The sequence below is a fragment of the Xiphophorus hellerii genome, chromosome 14 (genome assembly GCF_003331165.1).
Source record: "Xiphophorus hellerii strain 12219 chromosome 14, Xiphophorus_hellerii-4.1, whole genome shotgun sequence".
Classification (NCBI taxonomy): Eukaryota; Metazoa; Chordata; class Actinopteri; order Cyprinodontiformes; family Poeciliidae; genus Xiphophorus; species Xiphophorus hellerii.
In genome coordinates this window covers 7733221-7760072 of record NC_045685.1, presented here as the reverse complement: position 1 = coordinate 7760072, position 26852 = coordinate 7733221, and the positions used below count along the sequence as shown (strand labels likewise).

The following is a 26852-nucleotide window of genomic DNA, read 5'->3' as shown; positions in this document are numbered from 1 at the left end:
GAAATCAGTTGAAAAGAAGCCAATCACTGTGCAGGAGTTCGTGGCAGCTACCTGGGCTCCTGGCATGGGCGCGAAAGGGTTGGTGGGTCTGAGAACAGGCTGGTTGTACATCATCGGCTGTGGAGCCAGCACAGGTACCCCACCCATCTGAGCCATCTGGGGAGGGACCTGGAGAGCCACGGCACACACACACACACACACACACACGAAACCCATACTGGTCTGAGATCACCGGAAAATGGCTGGAACTAAATTCAGGGCAACCATGAAAAAAACCCGACAACAAAGGTTCACCTTCCAGAAATACAACCCCAAGTGCACAGCAAGAGTTACAATGCAAGGCACATTGACGTGTTCTTATGGCCTAGTCAAAGGCCAAATCTGTAACTCAAACTGGTAGCTCTACAAATTATTGACTCAGAAAAGCTGAATGCAAATCTACGTCACACTTACAAAAAAGCGCATCACACAAAATTCTGATAAGTGTAATGTGCAAGCTGGATATCCTGAAAAAGAGCGTATCAAAAATTAAGGCCTTGAAATGTCTTAAAGTAATTTTAAAAAATGTAAGCCATCCTTAAATGGGCTAGTCATAAGTCTTAAATTTCGTTGGGGCAGGACTATTTCATCTTTCATGTAATTTTTTTTTCTTTTGTGGAATTTTTCTGTCAGGCAAAAGTTTGCACAAACATCTATTTTCATTGCATTCTGTGTAACGAGGCAACCAGTAACTAGCTGACAATATATTCTTGCTAGGTAGCCTTTTTATTTGATTTTTTTTGCATCTTCCAAGAACTAGATGTTAATGTATCACCAGTTGGTTGGAGGACATTAGCTTTTGCCACTGGCTCACTTCATGTTGCCAACTGGATCCCCCGATATCTGTAGTTTTTATCAGCTTCGTGTTAAATTTCATTCAAATTGGCATTAAAAAAAGGGTCTTAAAAGGCCTTAAATTTGACTTGCTGAGACCTGCAGATATCCTGGTAAAGTAACTTAACCAAATATGAGGAGAGCCACTTTTTCCGTGCAATACTCACCATTCCATACACAGGCACTTGTGGTGTGGTCATGGGGAAAGCCATTGGCGCTGGAGCCTGGAATAAAAATAAATAAATAAAAAAATCAAATGGTTGATCTCTGAAGAAAATAACCAAACTGCTTCAGTTTCAGCCTCATCTCAATTGTTTGGAGAGAAAAAAAAAAAAAAAAACACGTACCAAGAGCACAAAAACCTGACTCGGCTTGAGCGCCTTTAAAACCCTTAAGTGTCCAACTTGTGAAAGGACAAATCATTTAGAGCTCGAGTATGTGTACATTCAGTGGCACAGCGAGAAGCTAAAGTACTTAGTGGATGCCCACTGTGAGCAATCATTCCCTCCACTTCAAAAGAAGAGGCACAATGAGGCCGCGCTCTGCTTTCTGCCATGTTCAGGGCAAATCCAATCCGCCGCACCTGAGCGGGCTTCCTGTTGTTCAACGCCATGGCGATGTACAGCTGTTGCTCTGGAAGCAACGCCTTTCTGCGTCAGAACTGCTGATTTGTGATTGAGAAATTGGTATGTTACTTTTTCTTTTTTTTTTTTTTGAAAAAATATAGTCTAGGAATGAAAACAGTGCAATATTTCCATTATACAAAGTAATTAGCTGCTCCGGAAAGTCATGTTTTGCTTTATTTCTCGACATAAAATGATGGATTACAGTAGTCAAAGCGTCGCCACGGTAAAGTTTAGGGTTTTATGGGGAAAAATAAAACTGCACCAGCATTATCCTTTAATTGCTGTTTTTGCATCAGCTCCTTAATCAATGTTTTAAACTAAGTGGAAGTTACTTAAGATGGCGGATCTGTCCATAAAAAGCGACTAAAGAATTTGCAGCGCGTTGCGCCCGGGCTGATCTGCTGCGACGCTGTGTTCACACCGCTTTATCGAATTACAATCCTGCTTTGTGTTGCTGCGGTAACATCAGGGGCAACAGGAAATATGCGGAATATCCTTCTCCCTTTAAGGGTGGTGAAATATGAGAAATATGCGTCTTTGTTCAGCTGATTGGCAATTCCTTTAAAAGAAAATGTAGTCTGTCACATATTTTGGGAAACAGTAAATTTTTAAAGATTTTTTTAAGACCCTTATGAAATTTAAGACATCTATCTCCACAGAAATACATGAAGTGCGCTGAGCCAATTAGCTAATACTCGTGATAGATGGAAAAAGGCTGGCTAGCTAGCTAGCAAGGAAATGTTAGCAGTTAGTTACCTGTGTCAACACTAGACAAAATAAATGTATTATTTAACTTTTTTGTAGATGTCTGAGTGCGACTCAAACTTCTGGACGACAGAAAAGTTCAGCGAGAAAAATAAATAAATAGAATATATAATTTATATAGTTATGTCAAGGCAAAATGTCAGACTTGTGATCAACATATTGAAGAGCAACTTACATTTAAAAATGAATTTCAGATTTCAGACATTTTAAGGTCTAAATTTTGGTAACACAAATTTAAGACTGAGGATGTGCCTAGGATTTTTCAAAACCAAAGTTTCCTAAGAGATTTTTGCCCTTCCTGAATAAATATACTCAAATTAGAGGTGTTGTTTTTAAATGTATGCTATTACAATAAAAGACTTAACATTTTTACATAACATTAGACCACATCTGCATAACTATGTGCTTATCAGCTTCAGCTCTTTTTAAGGAATGATCCCGCAAAGCACAAACTTCAAACTCAAGGCTGCGCCGCCTTAATGGCAGGTGCAGAACAAGAACAGATGAAAAGCATCACTGTCGTTCTGCGGGGTTTTAGACAGGTTCTCAATAGACTTATCTACCATCACAGCTTTCAATTGACTTTTAGAGGAAGGATAAGCAGAAGGAGTGATTCTCTTCCCAGAGATCTAAAGGTTAGACCAGGCAAGGTGAAGCTGAGAACCCATCTTAGGAGGCAATCAATCCGATTGATCGGTATATGCTTGTAGTTGTGACCCTGGAGAGCCGGTTGTTGCTCAAAACCCCCCCTGATCAATCCGTCTCAGATGTACAAAACAAAAAAAACACCCAATTCCGACTCCGTTTCATCAAATATACATTTATCGCCCGCTCAGTAACTCACCGCTAGTTCAGAAGTTGGAGTATTTAAAGCTCTATTAACAGATTAAGTCGACTTTCCTGTCACCTGCAGTTTAATCTGTCATTAATTCACAAAGCGTTTGTCTCTCAGTTGTACCGCCCTGTCTCCTTTATCTGATATTTTTTATTTTTTATTTTCCCCCAAATCAAAACATGAAAACATGAATGGGGGGGAAAACAAAACAAGAAGCCGTTTATGAAAAGCTTCAGACTCTCCCTCACTCTTGGGGTCCATCTGTCTTGGCGCGCAGCTGTCGGCCTTCGCCGCCTCGCCCTCCGCACTCATCCGTCTCCGTATTCTCGTTCGGCGACTCATTTTTATTTTTCACCTGCCCGTTTCTGCCTCCTTTATGCCGCGTTTCGAGGTGCACGCTGCGCAGCTCCCTCCCCTTCTTCCCTTTGATTCTCCGCAGTCAGACTTCCAGCCCACTTAGCCTCCTGCAAGGCTAAGTGGGACGGTTAAATGAGTGAGACGCTTTCCAGGCTCCCGAACTTAAAATGCGAGACGCGTCTCCAGCTGAGACTGTTGCAACTTTCTGGCCAGAGTCTCTGCTGCAAGCATTTCATCAGCCGCTTTAATTGCTGCTCTGCTACCTGTGATGTTTTCCTCAACCCTTCTACAAGCTACGACGAGTGTTTATGGAAGTCGTTTTGAGCCGCCTCTGTCACCAGAGGCATTTAAATACCAGTTAAAGGATGATCTGTTCCTTCGTCAGCATTTAATTTGGCCTTTTCTCGTTAAAAGTACAGCAGAATGGAGATGCAATGAATCATGCCTAATCTCTTTATAGTTTTTCCTTAGAAATATAAACCGAAAACAGTGCGAGAGGTTTTCTTTTTTTTCTGATTCTCCTCAATAAAATCTATTAAATCTAAACCAAACGCTTCAGAAATGACCTAATCTGATCTCTCGCTACAGATCTTGTACATAAGGCTGAAACGATCAATCGTGATTAATCGGTTATTGAAATGGTCGTCAGTTAATTTAGCAATCGGTTAGTTGTTAACTGGAGACTCAAAAACAAGGTCATTTGCTGAAAAAGCAACATGTTTAGAGCAGCAATCAAGTCAAAACCGTACAAAATATATTCACATTTTGCATTTAAAATCATCATTTTATTAATAATAACAATAATAAAAACACCTTTGTCTGTAAATGCGTTATACCCAAAGCGATCCCTGGTCCAAATTCACTAAATAAATGCTGTATTATTATTGCATTTAGGCAATAAAATGTTTATTGTCATATTTGAGGTAGGAGTTGATTTGTTTATTAACATTATAATGTATTTCTAATATTGCATAAAAATTCATTTGGGTCAGTAAATGAAAAATCAGAATAATGTGCCAAATTCCTCATTGAGAGAATCAGGAAATAGAAACGAGTTTGAAAATACGATTGAGTGCAGTCACTGTGTGCAGTTTAGTGACACGAATCACACTTCTTTATGTGGCTGGTGAACATATTACAAACGGGAATGTTTTTCAGGAGCAGCATTTGTGTTTGTGGGACTATGATTGCCGTGACACAGAGTCACAGCCACAATCATATAAAAAAGATGTGATAAATAGTTATTGTCACTTTTATTGCCATCACAACAATACCACAAAATACCGTGGTAACATTTTAAGTCCATATTACCCGTCCCTATTATGAACTGCTCTGTACTTCTTCAGGGTTTCCGAATTAAAAGGTTGTTTTTATTTTAAACAATTAACAGAATAGCAGGCAAAGTACAAAAGAAACTCATAAGAAAGCCTGATTAGAGAGGCTCAAACAGCAGAGCTGAAAAGCTTGGTTAGTGCTTAGAAAATTGGAGCACACACTGGCGGCTTGTACAGCTCAGACACGAGGAAGTTATATGTGGAAACTGAGCAGAAAGCAAGAGTCCAGATTCTCCAACAAGTGTCTCCGGGGAAAACGAGAGCAACAGGAGGTAAAGGAGGGGAAAGATGAGGAGGATAAGCAGACATTTCTGAGAGGCTCGTTGGGACTTGTCTTACTAAACAGAGATAAGTACTTACATAACTAGTATAGAACATTCCATTCTGCATCAGGACGCAACAGGGAAAAGGGACAAAGGACAGAGAGGAGGAAGAGAAAGAGAGAGGGACGACAAGGAGGAGGGGAGGCGAGAACAGGAGAATGAGCGAAGTCAAACAGGAAGGAGAAGATGTTTACGTGAAACAAAGGACGGTGAAGAATCGGACAAGTAAGCAAAATTTGTGAAAAAGGTGGTGAGGACAGCAAATAAAACATGAAAAAAAAAAAAAGGAGCACAGAGTTCGCAAAGGAAGCAAAGAAAACCCCGGGTCACCATGACGATGGACAGACGACAAAGGCAGCGTGGCGAAAACAGGACGAGTGGACGACAACGCCAAATGGGAGTCACCGCGGAGCAGGACGGCAGGCAAACACGGGAAGGAAGACGAGCGGATGACGGTGCAAAAATGCCAGGAAGGAGATATTGGACGGGATGAGACAGCGAGGTGAGGGAGGACAGGGAGTCAGGAAGAAGAAGAGGAGACGATCAACAGGAGAGGAGAGCGAAAGAGAGAGAAGAAGAAGAAGACAGGGTTAGTGACAGTTTTGTCTTCGTCAGCCAGAAACTGCAGAGCAGAGATCAGGAGGACAATCAGGAGCTGCAAAGATCAGCACACATCATGCACACGCAGCTAAAGACCGCACTGAGATAATGTGCAAATATACACACACACGCCCACACACTGACATGCACCGAGAGGAAAAACCAGCATTCACTGCAACAGTTTCTGACCCACTGAGCATCCAGGTAAGATGTCTGCAAGTTCCTGAAAGCACCGTGCGTTAACCCGGTTCCTTTAAGTTCGAATTAAGCAAATTCTGGAAGAGAAAAATCGGCAACACTTTGGAAGATTAGAGCTAAATTAGACTGTTAGAGTCACAAGCCGTTTTTTTCCCCCTTCTGTCAAACCACAGAGGGCGAAGCTAAACAGCAGCTGGCTACAGGCCCAGAAACACCATTTCTCACATCATCGTGTAAAACAGAAAAAAAAATATTGTCTAGAGGCGACACAAAGACCAATAAAGACAAGAGTACAAAATGGAAATTTGTGAACTTTAGCGCTGCCGGTGTTCCTCGTGTTTCACCAACTAAAATTTAAGACTTTTTAAGTTCATTACAACTGAAATTTAAGACTGGTGCTTGATCTCCGTGTTTAAAATCCACTAAACCTCCCATTTCAGAGTGTGTTTCACACCAAATGCTGCATCTAGATCAGCGCTAGTGGCAGCGCAACTGTTTCTGGGGAGCTTTGGCCCCACCACATCAAAACTGAGACATTTCTGGGGTTTGTTTGTGACTCTTGGCAGCAGCTTTGTGCTAGTCACACTGCATATGGCTCTCTACAGCCTTAACACCCAAAGTGCCAAGCTTTTGTTGCACAGAACACACATACAGTTTAGATTGGGCCAGAAGAATTCAACTCAACCAGGCCTGAGCCCGGATCCAACCCGACTGATTCATTTTAATTATAGGCCTGAGCCTGAAGCAAACCGGGCATTTTATTTTATTTTTTTGTTTTTAAACTATAAAGTGCAACTTTTGCCATTTTTAGCTGTTTAATGTCTTCCAGCTCCATCTTGTCTCTTGTTGTAACGTCATGGTGAGTCAGGTGCAAATCTTCTGGGATGTGTGATCGATGGGAGCGGAGCCGCATGTGTGTGCAATGTGCAGATTAACGTCTGTGCCCTACTTACTTTCTTTATTACCTCAACAGATTTTCTCTATTTCAACTATAATAAGTAGCATAATAAGTAATAACTTCATATTTTGCATTCACGTTGGGTTTTCTCTGGGCTGTATTCAAATTCAAACAATTATTTGTCCCCAAAGTGTAATTTTGAGGCACATCAGTAGTACAAATAGACAAAAAAAAGTGATGGCTCAGACAACAAAATTTATAAAATTCATAATGGTAATAAATATAAGTAGGTAATAAAAAGTGCAGTGTGATTTGTGACTCATTTGATTTATTTATGGCCCAACTTTCAGGTCAGATTCTGGCCATAAATCTAAACTCTAAATACACGTAGCACTGCATGGGTTGGCAAAAGAAGTGAGCCAGTGGCAGAGGTTAACATCGTCCAGCCATCTGACAATAAATCTGCACTTATCCATTGCAGACGCAAAAAAGCTATCAAGTTAGCTAGGGTACATTAGCAGCTAGTTGGTGGCATGTCTGGTCCCAACTCAAACTTGTACCTAACAGAAAAGTCCTGGAAGGAAGAAAACCCAACTGCACGGAATATAAGAGATTACAAAATCCTGCCACAACTAAATTTAAAACTTGTGATCAATGTATTTAAGGATAACTTCCATTTTATTAGCAAATCTAAGACATTTTAGGGCCTTAATTATAGATACAGTAAGACTTTTAAAGATTGCGCAAACTGAATAATCGTGAGCAGGATTACTGCAGCCTTCAAGAACTTGCAAACACCTCGACAGCTCTCTCAGATAAACTGTCCACAGTGTCACACGTGCTCAAGTTCCTCACCACATGTGGCACAGGCATGGGCTGTGGAGCCATGGGCGCGGGGCTCCACTGCGTGGTCGACATGGTCTTATTTTGCCAGTTTTGGCCGCCGGTTAGCTTCTTCTCACCAGCCTGGTTCCACTGCATCTCTGGCCTGTTGAAGAACAAGCAGAACACCACAATAAGTCTGCTGGGAGTGTTTTTTTTTTCATGCACATGTTAAATACTATTTTGAGCACTTCTTTTGCCAGAGTACAAACACGTGAGAAAGCAAATGTAGTACGGAACTGCGTTAATCTTTCAAAAACAAAAAAACTTACTTCTTGGCACCGGTTCCACCAAACTGCAGATCTGAGCAGGGAGAAGAAACAGAGAACATAGTGAAAAGAAAAAAAAAATCTTCTGGACTTGTGTTCAACAGGAACCGCAGTACAGCCAGCGCCCGGTAATTATTCAAGGCCCGGTGTTGCATTGGTAAAGTTATGTAACTGTTCCATCTGCTGCGCAGCTATTCCGACTCGTTTTCTCTCTTTGTTAACAAGTTTGTGTGTGTCAGCACTCACTGCCCACAAGGTTGGCCAGAGAGGAGTCGAGGTCATTGGCTAGCAGCTTTCCTCCAGGATGGATGGCCATTTGAGGAGGAGGAGGTGGTGCGGTGTGCGCGGTGACTGTGGGCTTTAACAGGTCTCCGAGAGCATCGAAACCTGCACAAGAAATCAATTTTGTTCATGTAGATGAGTTGGGGGTGGGGGTGGAGGAATAGGGGAAAAAAAGTGCTTTTTACATCTGAAAGGCTTCAAACAACCTTGTAAAGAGATGAATAATGTGTGGAAGCTTCACAAGATACCCAGAGACAGATGAAAAGAGAGAAAAGCAAGAGCAGAGATGTTTGTAGTTTTTATTTTCTGTGAGGAAATGGGCTTCTCTGTTTGCCGAACAGCAGCAGTGCAGCTACAGCTTAGAAAGTGAAATAAAGCCCTGAAGGACTGTCGAACTTTGGGTTTGTGAAACATATCAGGCAGTAAGTTGTTTATTCGAGCATCCAAAGCATAAAGGACATGGTTCTGAAGTGCCGGGCTGCTTTTAAGTGAGCTCCAGAGGCTAAGCAGCCTGATAAACGACATCAGAAGCCGAGCAATTCAATAGCCAGAAATATTTTAGATTACAAGTAACATTTCTAAACTCTGAACAATCCTGTGCTTTATTGTATTGGAAGAGGTCACACGTCCCGCCTCACTGTGCAGTACAATGGCGCTAAATATGACTCTATGGCAAGCTGATCTACTTTTAAAATGTGTGTACTGCAGATAATGTACTTCCCAGAAATTCAAAAGAACATTCTAAACATGTCGCTCTTATCTAGAGGAAAAATCATGATACACACACATTTCTCAAAATAAGTTATCAGGACATATTTAACAATGTATGCAGTGTGTGGTAGCTGCATGATTTGCATAGAGAGAGAGAGAGAGTCAATTTAGTGTTGCTAAAATGTCAGCACCACAGCTCCAGTAGGACAACGTTCCTTGAGTCACATTCATCTTAAAAACTTGTTTTACCATTGTTTTTTTAAATGCCTAAATTCTACATTTATTTAACTACAAGCAAATTATATCAAGTTGGAGACATAACCTAAGCTAAAGCACAATTATTCTGGATTGTTAACATTTGGGGCATCTGTGCTCATCTCTTAGTTCTAGGAGTCATTTCCACCACTTAAAATGTCAGTGGGACCTTTAACCTAGCTAAAACTGAATACATTATCCTAAAGGTATAACATGGAATAGCTCTGACTGAAAGAACTGATAATATTAAGTCCTAACTCATTCTTAACTGTAAAAGTAGATTAGTCCTGGGTTAATATTAACTAATATGTTCAAGCAACTATTCTGGCTAAGCTAGCTAATGTAAATTGAGCATGTTAGCTTGTATGTTCACACTGAAGCTCATAGTACTTCTGAATATCAGAGAAAAAACAAATTGAATGCGCTGAACTCTGTGACCTACATAGTTGTGTAAAGTCAGAGCTTCCTGGACTTATTACTATTCTAGATATGACAATAAGCAGATTAATTTAAAGATATGTTCAGCTGGCATTAGTATGTTCTGACTTATATTCTACCAACAAATATCTGTAATTCAGTGTGATACATGCTAATTCCCTATTATAGCAATGTTAGCTAAAATTTTACAGCACCTTCAAGCCAATATCTTAGCTAACCCTATGTTATTCTGGCTGTAAGCTAGCTAATGTGTTAGCCAAACCGATTCACAGGATTTTGGCCATATATTAGCCGCCGCATTCAAGCAACTAAGTTAGCCAAACAAACATCATTTGTATATTCTGCATATTACACAGCTATTTAGCTCATATTTACCAATATCTTTAAGCTAACCCTATGTTATTCTCTTTGTATGCTAGCTAATATGTCAACCATTCTTACTCAGGGGATTTTGGCTAATATTACCCAATGTGTTAAAGCTACTGAGAGAACCAATCCAGTGTAGAGCAGTTTTAAGAAAAACATTGCAGGGTGAACACTATTTGGGAGAAGAAGGAGAAATAGAAGTAAACAGTAAAGCTGTCTACAAGAAATCTGAGGAAAATTGTATGAGTGACATTTAATCTTCCTCTGGGATTAATAAAATATTTTTGAATTGAATTACTCAGAAAATTCTACTAAGTCGTCTCTTGCTATAAACCTTAATCTTGTGAGCAGAAATGAGAATGAACATTTCTACATTTCTTCAGTATTCCTGTCATGTAGCGGCCTCTAATCCCTGACTTGGTAGATTGCATTCATCCAGGTTACCGATTTACATGAACCTAGCTGTCATATTCACTCTACGACTCTGAACAGTGATTAGTTTTGAATGAATATGAGTGTGCCTGGTTGAAAGCATGTGAAATAGCATTGTTTGCTTTTTTTCCCCCCCTCCAGTGTCCATTGCCTATACGTGAAAATGACAGAGTAATTTCCTGTATTGGTGTGCATGTGAGTTTAGGAGCCAGCAGTAACAACTCCCATGTTGGCACTCATTCAGCTAATGGTTGTTACTATTTGCTGGTAGAAAAACCTGGAGGTGCGACTGCTAGTGTGCATGTGTGTATTGGATGCAAAAAAAAAAGGTGTTTGCGACAGGTTAAAAACTAAATAAATATATGTGTATACAAAAGTTTGCACTATTGGTTTAATTCCAAATACAAAGTTTTTTTAAAATACCAGGGGAGTTGAACAAAGCAGAAAACTAATATTTACTGCTTATAAATGGACAATGTCTTTGCGAAGGGGAGGAAATCACAGACAGGCAACTGATGGTGGGAGAGAAAAAAAAAAGAGGGAGGAATAATATTTAGTTAGGAAGCGGTGTGCAGGCCTGACAGCGCTGCTGACACAAGAGATTCAAAAAACACTTTCACTGCTGGCTTAGCAAGATGAGAAAACGAGGGAGGCGGGGCAGCGTAGAGTAGGAAGAAAAATTAAAAACGGCAAGATGAAATTCAGAGATGAAGCAAAAACAATAAAAAAAAAAGAAAAAGTTGAGGAACAACACGAGGAGGGGTGGAGGGCGAGTCAGGCACAAGAAATGAAATCACCCTTTTCCCTCCTGAGTTTAATTTCCATTCCATTGTCGACATTGCAACAAAACACTAACAACATGGCTGCTCTCCCCCCACTTCTTGATGTTCCTTCAACTGCGGTGTCAGTGAAGGTTTCTGAATTACAGAGCCTTTCTATTGAGACAGGAAGAAAATTGTGGCTTTAGTCTATCACACACACAGACGAAGGTAAGCTGGATGAAAAATGGGTGGAAGGGGAAGAGAAGCGTCGTATTGAACTGGGAGGATGAATGTTATCGGTGTTGGCTTAGATGCTTTGGAGTCGGATTGACTGTCAATATGGGTTAAAGATCAAAGGAGAGGAAGGAGGCAAATCTGCTCCAATAGCTCATCTGAAAAGCACTTGGTGCTAACCGATGTAAACTCAAATTTAATAAGGCGACAACGTCTAAAACTCAGCACAAACAATGAGCACTCAACGGTATCTACTGTTGCAGATGTAATTGATGGATTTCGTGGCCACCTGTTGGAGTGAAAACAGAGCTGAAACATTTAAAATCCTCATTTTTATTAATTCGCAGTGAAATCTACTCAGACATGAGATTCACTCCCCATAATTTACTGACAGCGACTCTCCAGTCTCTTTGGTTAGAGCTGCTTAATCCAGGCAAGAGGCAAAAATCTTTCACAATGGTTCAAAATTTTCCTTTTCTTTTTCCTGAGTGGCACCATCTTCTCTACGTGGTTAAAACAGATCTTATCAGACTTATTTAAAGTCTAAACATTCACCGTCTTTTGGGAAGTAGCCCAAGTTAGAGTGAATGTTTTGCAATTTGATAAAAATCTCCCAATTATCGTTTTATACGGAGGGGGAAATGGTTAGCCTTTTTCTTCATTCATTCTCAATGGAGAACCAAAATGGCTTTTTAAAAGAAAATAGTTTTCTCCAGATTTCTGGAGTAGTGGATCTCTGCAGCTCCTCCACGGTTAGCATGCTTTCTTCCCTGATCCATGCTGTCCTTTACTTTAAGCCCAGTTTAGGTAAATGGTCAATTTGATAAACGGTTTCAAACCAATGTGTTTGTATACTTTTCTTTCTACCTTACTGTTATACAGTATGTTGTATTGATCTAATTGTCAAAATCCCAACAAAATGCACTAAAGTTTGTCACTGTAAGGTAATAAAATCAGATGTACAGAGTATGAATATTTCTGAAAGGCCATATTGAGGATCTCCCTGCTCTTTATTGTTTGTTACCATCTACTGCCGAACTAAACAGTTAATTCAGTGCGTCCACAAAGTAATCGCAGCGTTTCACGTCTTTCCGCATTTTGTTTTTGTTCCAATTTTTTTCCCCAAATTGTGTTAAATTAACATCTTTCCACAAAATGAGGGACATTATATAGACAGGTGACCCAAATCAAGCCCAATCAACTGCATTTACCACAAGTTGACTCCATTTAAGATGTTGAAGCATTTCAAGGACAATCAGTGGAAACAGGCTGAAAAAAGCTGGGAATACTTCTGTTAATGTGATTTTTAAATTTTTTTTATAAATGAGCATAAAACTTTATCCAAAATTATCCTAATTGGGGATTTATGTGTAGAATGTTGATGAAAGAAGTGAAGCGCTGTGACACTTTCACACGTTTATTCATGGAAAAATTCTGTTAATTCTCCAAAAATATTTATTTACGTTTACTCCAATGTTGCCAAACGTAAACTGTATTGTAGATATTGTAGCGAAGCATCCAATGTAGCCCTAATCATGCTTTTTTTTTTTTTTTTTAAATAGAAGTAGCAACAGGGAGAGTTTATTTAATACAAAAGAGAAGTGGTGCTTTTCTTCTTTTCCTATCCATCTGAGTGAGGAAATTCAATTCTGTGTGACAAACTTTATTAGCTCTCCTCTGTCCAGATGGCCATGATTACTCCACACAAAAGCGAGTCGAGTGCAAAAGTACTTTTTGAAACAAGCTCCAAGATTAGTTTTCTGGTGACTTCCTTCAGCTTTGGTGGGTTTTAGTTCCACATTAAAAAAAGAAGAAGAGTTAAAACCTAAAAATCAGACACTGCTGATAAATACAGAAGAAACAATTATGAGGATGAGATGGGAAACAAAAAAAAAGGCAGGACGTTTTTTTTATTAAAATTAATGAAATCTACAAATTTGAATAGAGAAGCTGGCGCCTCATTTATTAACCAATCAGAGAGAACGAAAACAAAAAAATGCAGCAGTTAAGTAGGGAATATTAAAAAGAAAAACCGCTGCAGCAAAACGTGCGAAGGAGGAGGGGGAGAAAAAAAAAAGGATTTCTTTATTTTAAAAGCGAGGAGTCGGAGGGGAAGCAGATGGACCCGAGTTGCCTGGGTGATTCTTGCCTTGTGATGTGTGATGAGGAGACGGCGAGGTGAAGACGAAATGAAAGGAGGCAGAGACATGAGGAAGAGGAGGAGGAAGGTGGCAACGGTGTGAATGACAACAAAACACAACAGACGAGAAGAAGCAGGCAGACGGAGGAGAGGGAAACGATGGAGGACGTGTGAATGGACACATTTACAAACATACAGATACGTCGGCGTGCGTGTGTGTGTGTGTGCATGCAAACATCGGTGCACATGTGGAGCAGCTGGAGACAGAGTGATTTTTGGGAGATGTGGTCGGTTTGCCCAGATGGTTTATTGGTCGTTTCAACACAAGCTTTATTAGTAGAAAAGAATCCCTCCAAACACAGAACCAGTCTGGACGGAAAAGCCTCCCGATTGTTGGGTCTAAACACAAGGTCAGAGGAGGCGGAAAAAATCGAAAAATGACTTAGAAGATGCTTTTTAAAAAAAAGATTTTTATCCAAATTCCTCTCTAACATTTCTATTTCATAAAAATAGATAACTTTTTTCAAGTTAGTTGAGAAATTTCATAAATTATCAGTCGAAATTTCCACATGGGGGCTGTGACAGATGGGCGCTGCTGTTGTGAAAAACTGCTCAACAACGAGAAGACAGGAAATAAGTTCATCTCTAAAATGGCAGCAAGAGTGAAACTTTACTTGCACTGCCTTGCAAATGTGTTTCTCGAGCTTTTGCTTTTGTTGTCATTTTTTTTAACGTTTTGTCAAGTTATAACCACAAAACTCAATGTATTTTATCAAGATTTTAAGCGCCGGAGCAACACAAGGCGGTTTGTAATTTTATTGTGAAAGGACAAAGATACATGGTTTGGTTCCAAAGTTGTGGTTTCACCAACTCGAATTTAGGACTTTTTAAGACCATTATGAAAGAAATGTAAGAGCTGTGTTGCATAGAAATTTAAGGAATTTCTTTTTATATTTTATTATTCTCTCTACAACCTTAACCCCAGGTTGCCTTTTATGCACAGAGTGCATCTATCCTTGAGTGGGTTGGCAGTAGAAGTGAGTCAATGGCGAAGACAAACGTTGATAAACACAATAAACCTAGCTAGATAGCTAGTTAGCAATGGTTTATTAGCTGGTAGCGTGACTCAAACTTTTGACTGACAGTAAAGTCCCTCAAGAAAAAAAATTATCTACATAGAATATGTATGCCAGGACAGAATATTAGACCTTTGGTTAACTTATTTAAGGTCACCTTACATTTTTAAAGAACAAGTTTAAGACATTTTAAGGACTTCATTTTAGATACACGAATTAAAGACTTTTTTAGGATGCGCAGACACCCTGCAAAGTTGTCCAACAAAATACAGTTTCACCTTCAAGTCTTTCAGGTTTTTTCTCTACCAGATTTTCACACAAAGACCAAAATGTTTGTCAAATTAGTGGAACGTGTCCCGGAAAGCCAATGTTTAAGGCTCAACTAGATCTAGGTCTGGAGTTTGACTGGATCGTCTATAACACATGACTATGGAAACGATTGGTTCAGGTTGATGTACGGTATTAACTTCCCTTCCATGATGTTCACTCCACTGCACAGTTATGCTCTACTTTGTGGTGGCATGTTACGCAACATCCACACAAACTGAAGTCGTAGTTAGTGTATGTGATGAAATTCAAAGAAGTTTCAAAAGCACAACAAAAACACTGCGTGGAAGTTGATCCTCACCTGTGAAGAGGGAAAACGGTTAAACAAAGTTACACAATGGTCACAAAGTGACCTAATCTGAAGGTTTAGCAGTTGAAAATATAATGCAGGATGTCCATTTTATAGAGCTCAAAGACAGATTGATTACATCAGTTGCCGAGAGAATAAAATAAAGTAAGCCAGAAGGAGGAAATGTAAGACAGATTCCACTGAATTTGAAGTTTGCAGATACCAAGACCTTGTGGTTTCCGTCTCTGTGGTAGAGATCATTATTAGATAACAACAACAACAAAAAAACACAACATGAAGCAGAGTTAGAAAGCAAAAAAACAAAAGCCAATCCCCAGAGCAGACACAGATTGCTGAAACTAATCAGAGGGTTAGTCCAGAGCTCTGGCGCGCTGCCATCAAAGCCAAAGGGTTTTAGTCACTTCCCTGTCCGGACAGTCGGACAGAGCGAGGGGCTGTTTACCGGCTGCAGGTTGTGGGCCGTTGTTACTGGGTGTGGCCTTATTCCCGAACACGGCATCGAAATCTACACTCATGGCCGGGGTGGACTGCTGCAGCGCCTGGCTCTCCAGTCCTGAGGAATGCAGTTAAATACGACTGAGTAAGGCTGTCCTGGACCAGCTTTATCCCACAAACTTTCACTAAGGACGCTGCGGGAGATGCAACCAGGACGAGTTTTATAGGGAAACAATGTTGTGGCTACGCTGTAGGGAGGATTCCCGAACCTCCTGCTAATCTAATCCCGTTAGATTTAGGAACCTGGACGCCGCTCTTCCACTGTCGTCGCTTTGAAATTTAGGATTCTGTGCAGGCTGCCGAAGGTTTCAAAGCAAAGCCTGTTCATGAGGAAATCTATTGATGCACCCGAGTGTGTGTTCACTGTGGGGAGAAATGTCATTATCTGAACAGAACGCTGCACAACAACAAAAAAGATATTTGTGAGTCTCCCAGGGAAAGAATAAAACTCTTATTGAACAGCACTGTCTGACATTTTCTTTTGTGTGTAAAAACTCTTATTTTAATGTCGTTGCACCAACAAACTGGGTTCAGTCTCAGGATTCTTTAAACTTCTGGAAGATTTATTATGAATTCTGAATTTATGATTCTGAAAATAATGGATGGATAGATGGACGAAAAGACGAATGGATGGTAGCCATGAATGAATTTTGCTGGACGATGTGATAATATTGCTCTTTTGAGGCAATTTTCAAGTAATATAATGGCAAAGGCATAATAATAACAAGGCACATTCTCAAAGATGAGTAAACTTTTAACAAAGGAGATGGAAGACATTTTAAATATTAAAAATAAATGAACAAAATAAAAACAACAGAAACAAGAAATAAAACAGATCATGAAATCTCTGTAAACACAATTATCCTTTAAAATAATTCATATTTGAGACCAAAGCACCAGACTGAAAACTATTACTACCCAGTTTTTGGTAGAAAGAGAAAAACGATAAAAGACGCAAATTAAAATGATTGAGCTCGTTTTAATTTATCATGCGATTAATTGATTAATTGATTATTGCGACAGACCTGTGGAGGCATAAAAAATACAGGTAGACAAAAGGATGAACATATAAATGAACAAAAAATAGGTAGGTGGATGGAAAAAAAGAGATTCATGAATGGACAGATAAACGGATGGACGGATGCAACACAAGACGGATGGCATAAATATTGGTCAGTGGATGGAAATGCTGATATTCTCTCCTCTTATTGCCTTATTCCATGTGTTTTTAGGGAAAGAAACATTTCTAATCAAATCCCAGATGGTGTAGGAACCCTGTGATCAATAAACCACCAATAAAATGTTTAGAGGAGATAATGTTGGGTCCTGTTGGATGACCAAACAGCTGACAGCAAAACAACAATGCAGCTCCTGCACATTTTAACAAATCAGTCCATTTACTGGAACTGATCCCCTGAGCAGCCGTTTGATAGCGCTCTCTGTTGTATCGTTGTAGAGAAAAACAACAGTGGACTGGAAGCTGTGAAGTCAGACCCACCGACAACGACGACGGCTGTCGCTTACAAGCAACTCAGGCTTTTGAAATCTGGCTGAGCGAATTTACCAAACGGCTCCGGCGGTAATCCTGTGACACAAAGCCTTTAATACTCCACACCGCCAGAGCTTCCAGATGCATCACTGTGCTACACTCTGATTCAAGATGGCTGATAGCGAGCTGAAAATGTCAGCTCAGAAACACGCAAGGCACAGCTAATATACGCCCGGGTTTCAGCGGAAAACGACACGACAACCACGATTGGTTCTTCGCGCCATTTTGAAGTGTGGAACCACAATCGCAGGAGTTATTATTACAAAGCCAAGCGCGCTTATTTATAGGGAAACAGTTGAATCTTTTTGTCTTGGGGTGCCGATAAATACGGAAGGGAGATGAAAGCTTACCTCCCCAGGCACTGTTGGCGTTGGAGATGGAAGGAGTGCTCTGCACGGCGGGGATGAAGGCCGGCTGAAGATCAAACAGGTCGCTGTTCAGGTTGGGGACGCTGAGGAGCAAACCGGAGGGGGGAGGGAGAGGCGAGGAAGTGAGAAAGGGAAAGGACAGAAAAAAAATAAATCAAAATATCAACCACAAAAAAACACCAAAAAAAACCAAACCCGAGTGGACAAATAAAAGGAGACAGTGAGTATTAATATTTAATCAACTGAGCATAAATAGCTAAAGTCGCCACTAAAAATGTTCGTTTATCACAGATCAAGATTAATCCCCGCTCTCTGCAGGGCTATAAAATCTTCCCCCTGAGCAATAAAGCAGTTAGCGGCAGTAAATTCACAGTGTGTAAATTCTGCTCCGATTATTAAATCCAAATACTTTATCCATTTCCTGGGAAGGAGTCGGGGAAAGATTTCTGGGCTTCAGAACGAAAACTGACATGTAAGCAGACGAGATCTCATCTCAGGGTTCGGAGTTTTGCTGATCAACACTGAACTGTGAAGACAGCTTTCAGGATTTTTTTTAAAACATCGTAGGAAGAACATTTTCCTCTCTTGACAAACTCTTGCTAAATAATGACATCCCGACCCCAATTGTGCCAGTTCACACGCATATTAAAGTTAACTACAGGACAATATCAAACCGTAAAAAGTTAGTTTGATGTGGTGATTCAGTTCAAAAAGGAAAAAAATCCTATTTTTATGTAGAGATAGTGATACATTTCTATTCATTTATATGAAGGCAAGCCACAAAGGTTTACTGCTTAAGACACCAGTTGCCTGCAGAGTGCTCTTTCAAACATCCTGATGGAAAGCTAAGTGGAAGGAAAACGTCTGGCAGATACAGGTGCATCAAATTTCATTTAATTTCATTTTACTTTTTATTTCATTCACTTAATATGAATATAAACTTATAAAGTCTGCCCCCTATTCATGTAAATATTAGCTATTCAACTCAAAAGACTATTACAGGCATATTTCAAATACAAAACAAAACAAGAAATGTAATTTAAGTGAAAGAAAACCTGACCAAGTACGGAGTCCAATGACTGAACGGAACGGTACATGGACATACTGTAGTGAAAGGCGGTTTTTGTTAGTTGTGCACAATACTGTAACTTTGTAAAAAACTGAATGTTGAGCTTCCTGTAAGCCACAATCATCAAAACTAAATGGAAAAAAAATGCTTAAAAGCGACAGTATTATATGTTTTCCATTCACATGGTATCATTTTATAGAACAATCAAGTAACTATGTTATCAGTTGTTATGAAAATGCTGTATATATCAAACATAACGTAAAAGAAATTTTACTTTGTAATTTAACGCCTTGAATATGGGCCTCTGTCTCTTTAAGAAGCTCCAGCTCTTTCTGAGGCTCCGCCTTCAGGAAGTCGTCACAACATGGTTCCTCCATTAACCCTTTAACAATGTTTTTACCAGCATTGAGAAGGAGCTCATATAATGACCTCAGCAGATGCACAGTTCTACCAGGTGTTTGCTAATTGCTGCTGGCTAGTCTGAAGGAGATGATTGGGGAAGTTGGGTTTAAGGGCAGCTCTTTAACGCGGAAGTTTGGATTCTTAGCAACTGCAGCTCCAGATATGTTCATAATGAGGAATAACATAACAGCATGATTTAAAACTCAAAAAAGTCAACTTTACATACTGCTGTGTTAAAATATTGCTGTGTGTTATAACCCTAAATGATTCTCAGATTTTAATATAACTACTGAAATGACAGGGCTTTGATCATATTATAATTTATAGAGATGCCCCTGAATAGCAGACACTTTGCAGATGGATAACACAAGAATAGTCCACAAAGCCTTTCTATCTGATTTTACAAGGCGTTTCTGATGTTACATAAGAAATTCCATGTGGTTCATTATGTCGAATCTAGACTGCAGAAAAGATGGCAGCAGATTCCTGATCTGGACTTTTCTTTCACTTAAACAACCCAAACTGGGATGAAAAACTGCTGCTCATCTGTTGAATTCCTGAACACATTCCTTTAGAAATATTTGGGTCAACGTCTACCATGACGGATGCTGAACGGCGTGAGCAGATTTTTGACCGTGTCTGCTTATGTTTGTGCACCTGTTTGCATTCAGCACGGAGCCAAACAACTCTGGGGTGTGAGAGATGTGGTTGTTGTTGTTGGCGCTGCCGACCGACTGGCTGCTGGGGGAGGCGGAGGGTGGAGTCTGCATGCTGATCTCCTTCAGGCGCTGGTCCTGGACAAAAAAAAAAAAAAAAAGGCACAGATGTCAAACGTGAGAGAAGCGAGGACCCCAGCACAGCTTGAGGAGAGACTAGGGTGTTCTGGATTCATTTGAAAATGGGTACAGAGATAAATAAATTGTTTTTAATAGGCTAACAAGTCACATTTAAGACTTTAAGACCTTCTTAATGACAACTTGATTGAAATTTAAGACCAAAAACTAAATATTGGGGGTGGTTGACCACTGTGGAACTTGCATGATGAGGAAAAGCATTGCTAGATAGATAACTGGCTAGCTAGCTACTTTTCACTGGTTTTTCACTCGGTATGAGAGTGGTCATTTTATTTATCCAGTTGTGTTTTACATATTTTATGTTATTGTTTAATTTCTTTTGTTGTTTTTATATGATTATTGTTCAGCGCTTTGGCCAGTTTTGCTGTTTAAAATTGCGTATAAATAAAGTTGTCTTGGCTAGCTAGCAAGGGTCTATTTGCCCTTGATAATATATCCTTGTTGTTTGTATCTATTAAGAGAGAAGGGCTTGACAAACAGCTAGCTAGCAACTGGTAAATAGCAGCAAATATACACTTGCTAGCTAGATAACTAGTATAACCTCGTCATTTCTTGCAAGGCCAAATTTACCCTTGCTAGGGCAGCTAGCTGGTAATTGCACATTTGCCGCTAGTGAACCACTGTAGGTGTGAACCACCTGAAGCCACAGAACACAATAAAGATTTTGGCACAAGACTCAAGCTCTTGTCTGACAGAAAAGTCCCATGAAAAAAAACTACATAAACAAGAACATGCGAGAATAAACAGTCCTGTCACTGTTAAGGCCTGAGATTAACGTACTTAAGGCATACATTATTTTAATGAATTTAAGGCTTTTTAGGATGCGTGGACACTCTGTGTAACTAACGATAACAACTCATCTGTGTCAAAGTGGGCAGATGATATTGTCGGACATTGATGCCTTGTAATGCAGAGACACAATGTAAAAAGCTAGACAGCTTTCTTTGGGTGCAAGTTTGGCTTTTAGTATTCCTACAAAAGCCAAGGAGCAGCCTCAAAGGTTTCTAGAAATGCTGCTATCAGGGTTTAGGATTCAGAATACAGGGATTTTAAAACTAATTAGTCCTTTTAAAAAAAATAATTTATAGAGCGTACATGGACCTTCCTAGTTCTTTTCATGTCGTATCCGACCCTGTTCTGTCAAGACCCAGGTGCTGCTGAGAATAGAGTTTACTTCCCTCTAGTGACATATACACAAATCAGCAAAGCCCGTCCACTGCTACAGCTACAACAACAAAAAAACGAAACATTCTGCATTTTAATATAAGCTCATTGTGCTGAGTCAAGGTGACGGAAGTCAATAGATGTGAAGAATGACGTGACAAAAACAGCAGGGGCCGTTTCCATTAGGCTCAAACTGCAGCACAACGCTGCTAACGTCTGCAAGACGGCCGGGGAAACGATTGGAAGCTTCCGGACTGATCTCAGGAAAAAGGCACAGGGGAGGAAACAGTGGGAAAATATCAAAATGTTATGCAACTTTCTGGTCCGAGATCAGCACTTATATCAAGCCATAATCTACGTTTATGATGTGGTTGTGGTTTTAGAGTATTAACCTATGGGTTGAAAGTGAATGGTGAGGTAAGGCAGGGTAAGTTTTGAAAAATTTGACATTATGCAGGCTAATGATGGGTCTTTGAAGGAAGTTGCAATCACACATTAAGTCAAGCAAAGTTTTTTTGCATTGGATATTTCAGCAACAAGGCAGTTCAAAGTGATTTACATCATAAAAACATCACACAGTTGCCAATTATGAAACAAGCAATAAGCATTACATTTTGTCAAACGCCATCATCAAAATCATCAAGCAAATATTCATTGACCTCTGTTCCGCTTACTACTAATCAAACGCAACTCTAAACAGGTGGGGTTTTAAGCCTCAATCTAAATAAAGTCAGTGTTTCGGCAACCCTGCAGTTTTCTGGAAGTTTGTTTCAGAGTAGAGAAGCATAAATTCTGGTTCTGGAGATGCAGAGTAGACTAGAACCAGAAGATCTGAATGGTCTGGAAGGTTGATCCAATATAATAACAACAACAACATGTCTTTAACGTAGTATGGTGCTAAGCAATAAATACAAATTCACTCATTATTCGCAATTTTTGCGCAAATCTAACCAATTGCTTTAATGTTTTCTGTATTTCCACTTTTTCTGACCAATCACTGTAACTTGGCTGAATTTTGACCAATCCACTTAGCGTCCTATAATTTAACTTCCTGTTTGATGACGTTTCTTGAAAGGCGAGCGAGTAAGATGAAAGCAAGTGTGTTTTTTTTATGTTCTGTATGATTTCCTTCTACTGTTTATGCAGCTCATGTTAACTTGAATAATCAATATGAAATAATTTTTGATAGCTTACTCAGGACATGATGTTATTTGTGATATTTCAAGAAAGTACTTGAAAGTGTTATTTGTACTTTGAATATTAACCTTGTCGAAATCCTGCCTTTTTTGGGGGGGAAGATTATTTGCAACAATTTCAACGTTCTTGTAAGGCCACATTATGGTAAAAAATAAGGCTGAAAAAAGGATGATGCAAAAATCAGTCCATTTTTGCGTCCTTCCAGCATCCTGGAAGAACTGAATAATTCACATCATTCATTCTCATTTTCTTGTTGTATTTCATACACTGTCGGGGTATCTAACACACCAGACCTTTTAATTTGCCCTGCAGAGATCAATGTACTAGTTTTTTCCCCCCCCCCGTCAGGAAATTCACTGTGGGAGATTATCCCCCCCAAAAAACATACTGTTTGCCCAACGAATGAGGCAATTTCCAGTAGAGCAGTCAGGCCGGTTATTGGTATGGATGACTGCAGTCGGAGTGAAAACACAGCTCCTCAAAGCGCCTTTATGTGGCTTATTTACACAAGGCCAGACGGAGGTTTTAATTCAGTGCACAACTTTAAGGTTAAGAAATGTTCCAAGTCACCTTACAACCTCTGCCGCCTTTAAAAGGATCCAGAGCGGATTAATAAAACAGAATCTCCTGCTGTACCAGCCTCCTTCTCATTTCTATTCCAACAGAGTAGTGAGGGGAGGAAAAAAAAAAAAAAAATGGAGCCAACTGCTGGTATTGTTTGGGCTGAAGCCCCAGCTGGACAGTAGCTGAGCGTGGAAGTGTTTTTGTATGTGCGCGTTGAACCCATATGGACACCAGAGAGCGCAGACAGCTGGACTGGAAGGTTTTGGATGACCCCTCCCGACCTCTCCCCAGCTCTCTTATTGAACTATGTTCTCACTTAATCTCACCTCTTCTTTCTAAATAAAAAAAAACAAAAACAACAACAAACAAAAAAAAAGAAAAACAACTCGCCGCATCTCGATAGAAGCGGGACAAACCAAGGGCACAGAGTAAACAGAGAAATATAATCCAATCAAACGCACCGAGACAGTGAGGCAACGCTAGCTGTGCATAATCTCACATGATTCGTACACACAAGAGGCTTGTAGGGGGTTTACAGACAGAGGGGCAGCGCTACTAAGTAAACTGCAACATTTTCTTACGAGGTGTAAGCGAGCTACGCGTGAAACAAAGCTTGTATACACACACACAGCAGATGCTGCTATGTGTGCCTGAATTGTAGTTCCCACTGAGCTCTCAGTCAATTACAGTTTGCTGCAAGGCAGGACTCCCAGGGCTTGAGTGAAAAATGCCAACACATTTTATACTTGACTTTTCAATTGCATGGCCCCGCTACCACTGAAGCCTTTTGGCCTTTATTTTGCAACTGGAGTCGAGATGTCAAAGATGGGGGAGTGGGGGACGAACCACTGGCCAAGTGAAGCTACGATGTGGAAATGTTTGCAGGTTCATACTGATTGTTCCGACTTCTGCATCGACACATCTTCTCTTACGCAGTTTAACTGTCCGGATCTCTTCTCATTTTCCTTAACAAGATGGCCGCCACGTCAAATTCTGCTAGTGGAAGCTGACCAAAGCATGCTGTGTGGGTACAAAGATAAAAAAAAACAAATATGCACAGCCCTTCAACACCTCTACTGGTGACTTACAGTAATTGGTTTGAATCTTCTGTAACAAACAGGAACTTCTTTGTGTCAATAGGTAACTTCTCATTGGAATGGCTAGAAGTCACATTTGGTGTACCACAAGGTTCAATACTGGGACAACTTTCTGTTTAACATCTACATAGCTCCCGCTAGCTCAGGTTAGGCCTGTCACAATAACAGATTTTGCTGGACATTAACTTTTCTTGGAAGTTATTGCAATAAACGATAATATTGTTGTTTTGAGACCATTATCAATGATAATGGCATAATAACCCAAGAACACATTCTCAAAGATCGATAAACTTTAAATTCTAATGAATATTTAACACTGGAGGCGGAATACATGTTAAACATCCAAAATAAACAAAATGACAAATAAAATGAATGATGAAGTCTCTGTAAACAAAGTCGCTAGTTGAGACCAAAGCACCAGACTGAAGACTTTTGTCATCTATTTTTAAATAAAAAGAGAGAGAAAAGAGAGAAAATCATAAATCATGCAAAAGGAAATGATTGAGCTCATTTCAATTTATCATGTGATCGATTGATTTATTGCTTTTTGTGACAGGCCAAGCTAAGGTTACAAAAAGTAATAAGATTAGCTACCATAGCTACACAGATGATACACAGCTCTACATTACAATGTCACCAGGAGTTTCTGAACCCATCCGAGGTCTCAACAGATGCTAAGAACAAATAAATATGTGGATGTGCCATAACTTTCTCCATCTGGACAGAAACAAAACTGAAGTCATCATCTTTGGAGCTAAAGAGAAACGATGTTGAATCAGCGCATAGCTTCAGTTTTTACAGCTAAACATGAGTGATCAGGTCTGAAATCTGGGTGCATTTTTAACTATCTGCAGATGGGAGGAGGGATTTGTAAACTTTTTTAGAGTGGAAACTGTATCCTGTCCACAAAATCTAAAACAAACCCTACAAATAAGAACTCCAATGACATTTAATAACTTCAAATGTAAAGCTATCCAAGTTTCGTTAGGATATTCTCAAGTTTTAGAAGATGCCTACTTTCCTATCCATATTCACTCCTGGGAAGTTGAATACTTTTAGGGTTAGTACGTCCTCATGCATTCACAGTCCAGCTCAGTCTCTGTTCTAGGGAACATATATATTTTATATAAGCATGTCTATAATGAATCCATCTTAAATAAGAAAACTAGCAAAGACGAACTGGATTAAAATTCTACAAAGCCTTTTGTGTCTTAAGAAGCAGCTGCACAGAACTCAATGAACTGGCTGCAAAGACGCCACTTGAAGTCACTTGAGAAAGAACAGATCAGTCTGTACTCAACCTCCTTCTGAGAGCCTCTTGGCTGCTTCATCTCACAGTCTAACTGCCTCCTTCAGAGGTGACGGGGCCTAAAAATCTTACCTTGAGAGCCAGCAGCCTGGCCTGCTCCTCCTCCAAGGCCTGCTGCTTCTCCTTCTCATCCATGCGGCTGAAGGACATGCCGGTGGAGGACAGAGACGAGACAGCACTCGACAAGGTGGATGCTCTGGGAAAAAAAGGAAGTATACAACTTGACTGTGTTTCGTAAAAAAGAAAAATCTCTGAGTGTTTTTGGTCTAGTTTCTAGCTGAAATGCCTTAGTACACTTGAAATAACTTTTCAGCAAGATATAGGGGCTTGTTTAAGTTGACAGTTACTTAATATTGATGAAAAAGTACTAATTCCATGGGCAAATTTTTTTTTTTCCATGTTATAAGTAAAAGACTTTTCTCATCATTACTGAGGAATTATTGACTTAAAACAAGATCCTATTTTGTGCTGAAAAGTGACTTCTGAGCCGGTTTTGCTTATTTCTAGTATACCAAGAAACTAGTAGGCCTGTCACAATAAAAAAAATTTGCTGGACGATAAATCGACCCAAAACTTATTGCGATAAACGATAATATTGCTGTATTGGTCTGTACATTTGGTCTCAAATGTATTGAAACCATTTTCTAGTAATATAATGGTAATGGCATAATAATGCAAGAAAACACTCTGAAAGAACCAATAAGCTTTAAATACTGATGAACATTTAACACTAGAACTCCAAAATAAATCAACTATGAAGGTTGTAAATGAAATTGTGTTTCAAAAAAAAGGGCTAGTTGAGACTAAAGAGTTTTGTCATTGAGTTTTTGGTAAAAAAAAAAAAAAAAGAGAGAGAGAGAAAAGAGAAGTCATGCAAATGGATATTCTAGAGTTCATTTTGTCACACGATTAATTGATTTATTGCGACAGGCCTAGAAACTAGACCACAATTTCCTCGACTTTTAAATCTACTCGGGTGCTTTGCGACTGAAACGCGTACCTTGTGTCTGCATTCAACTCCTTCGTCTTCTTGCCCTCCAGAGAGGCAAGGTGCTGCTCCAAAGCCTCCAGGAGGCTGCTGGGGGCCTGAGACACAAAACAGAGATGTTCACCTATCTGCAGCAGCTTCTGGAGAACACTGCTCTCTCTCACTCTCTCTCAAAATGCAAAAAAAAAAAAGGGAAGAAAATCCCACCCACACACTCCCAGAGTTGTGCTCACACAAACACAGCACCCAGAGTTAGTCGGCCTCTCAGGAAGGTAACGGAGTGCATCAGGCTCCAAGAATAGCCATGGCAACATGCAGCAAACACTCACATTGTTAGCAGGAGAACAAAGGAGGAGGTAGAGAAACAAAGAGTGAGGAAAAAGGTGGGGAGTAAAAGGAGGGAGTAGTAGGGTTTTCATTTTCCTTCTCTTTACTTCACATGAGCAGAAGGCGACGATACCTACAGCACACCATTTCTTCCTCTCTGTTTTGCTTCCATTTTTG

At 39.9% G+C, this 26852-nt stretch overlaps 1 protein-coding gene across 5 annotated transcripts in view; it reads right to left on the bottom strand.

Moving 5' to 3' along the window:
* Positions 1-26852, bottom strand: part of LOC116732693 (phosphatidylinositol-binding clathrin assembly protein) — a 101562-nt gene that overhangs the window by 5768 nt on the left and 68942 nt on the right. For 3 of the 5 annotated variants that reach the window (XM_032583015.1, XM_032583016.1, XM_032583019.1), the window contains 11 exons: positions 26361-26446; positions 25433-25556; positions 19833-19969; positions 17687-17787; positions 15735-15845; positions 8207-8347; positions 7964-7994; positions 7665-7797; positions 5151-5174; positions 1041-1097; positions 52-168 (listed from right to left, as the gene is read on the bottom strand). In XM_032583015.1, the coding sequence (XP_032438906.1) occupies positions 52-168; positions 1041-1097; positions 5151-5174; positions 7665-7797; positions 7964-7994; positions 8207-8347; positions 15735-15845; positions 17687-17787; positions 19833-19969; positions 25433-25556; positions 26361-26446 (1062 nt within the window). The remainder of the gene's footprint in view (positions 1-51; positions 169-1040; positions 1098-5150; positions 5175-7664; positions 7798-7963; positions 7995-8206; positions 8348-15734; positions 15846-17686; positions 17788-19832; positions 19970-25432; positions 25557-26360; positions 26447-26852) is intronic. The other 2 variants (XM_032583020.1, XM_032583018.1) reach the window with 2 other exon arrangements.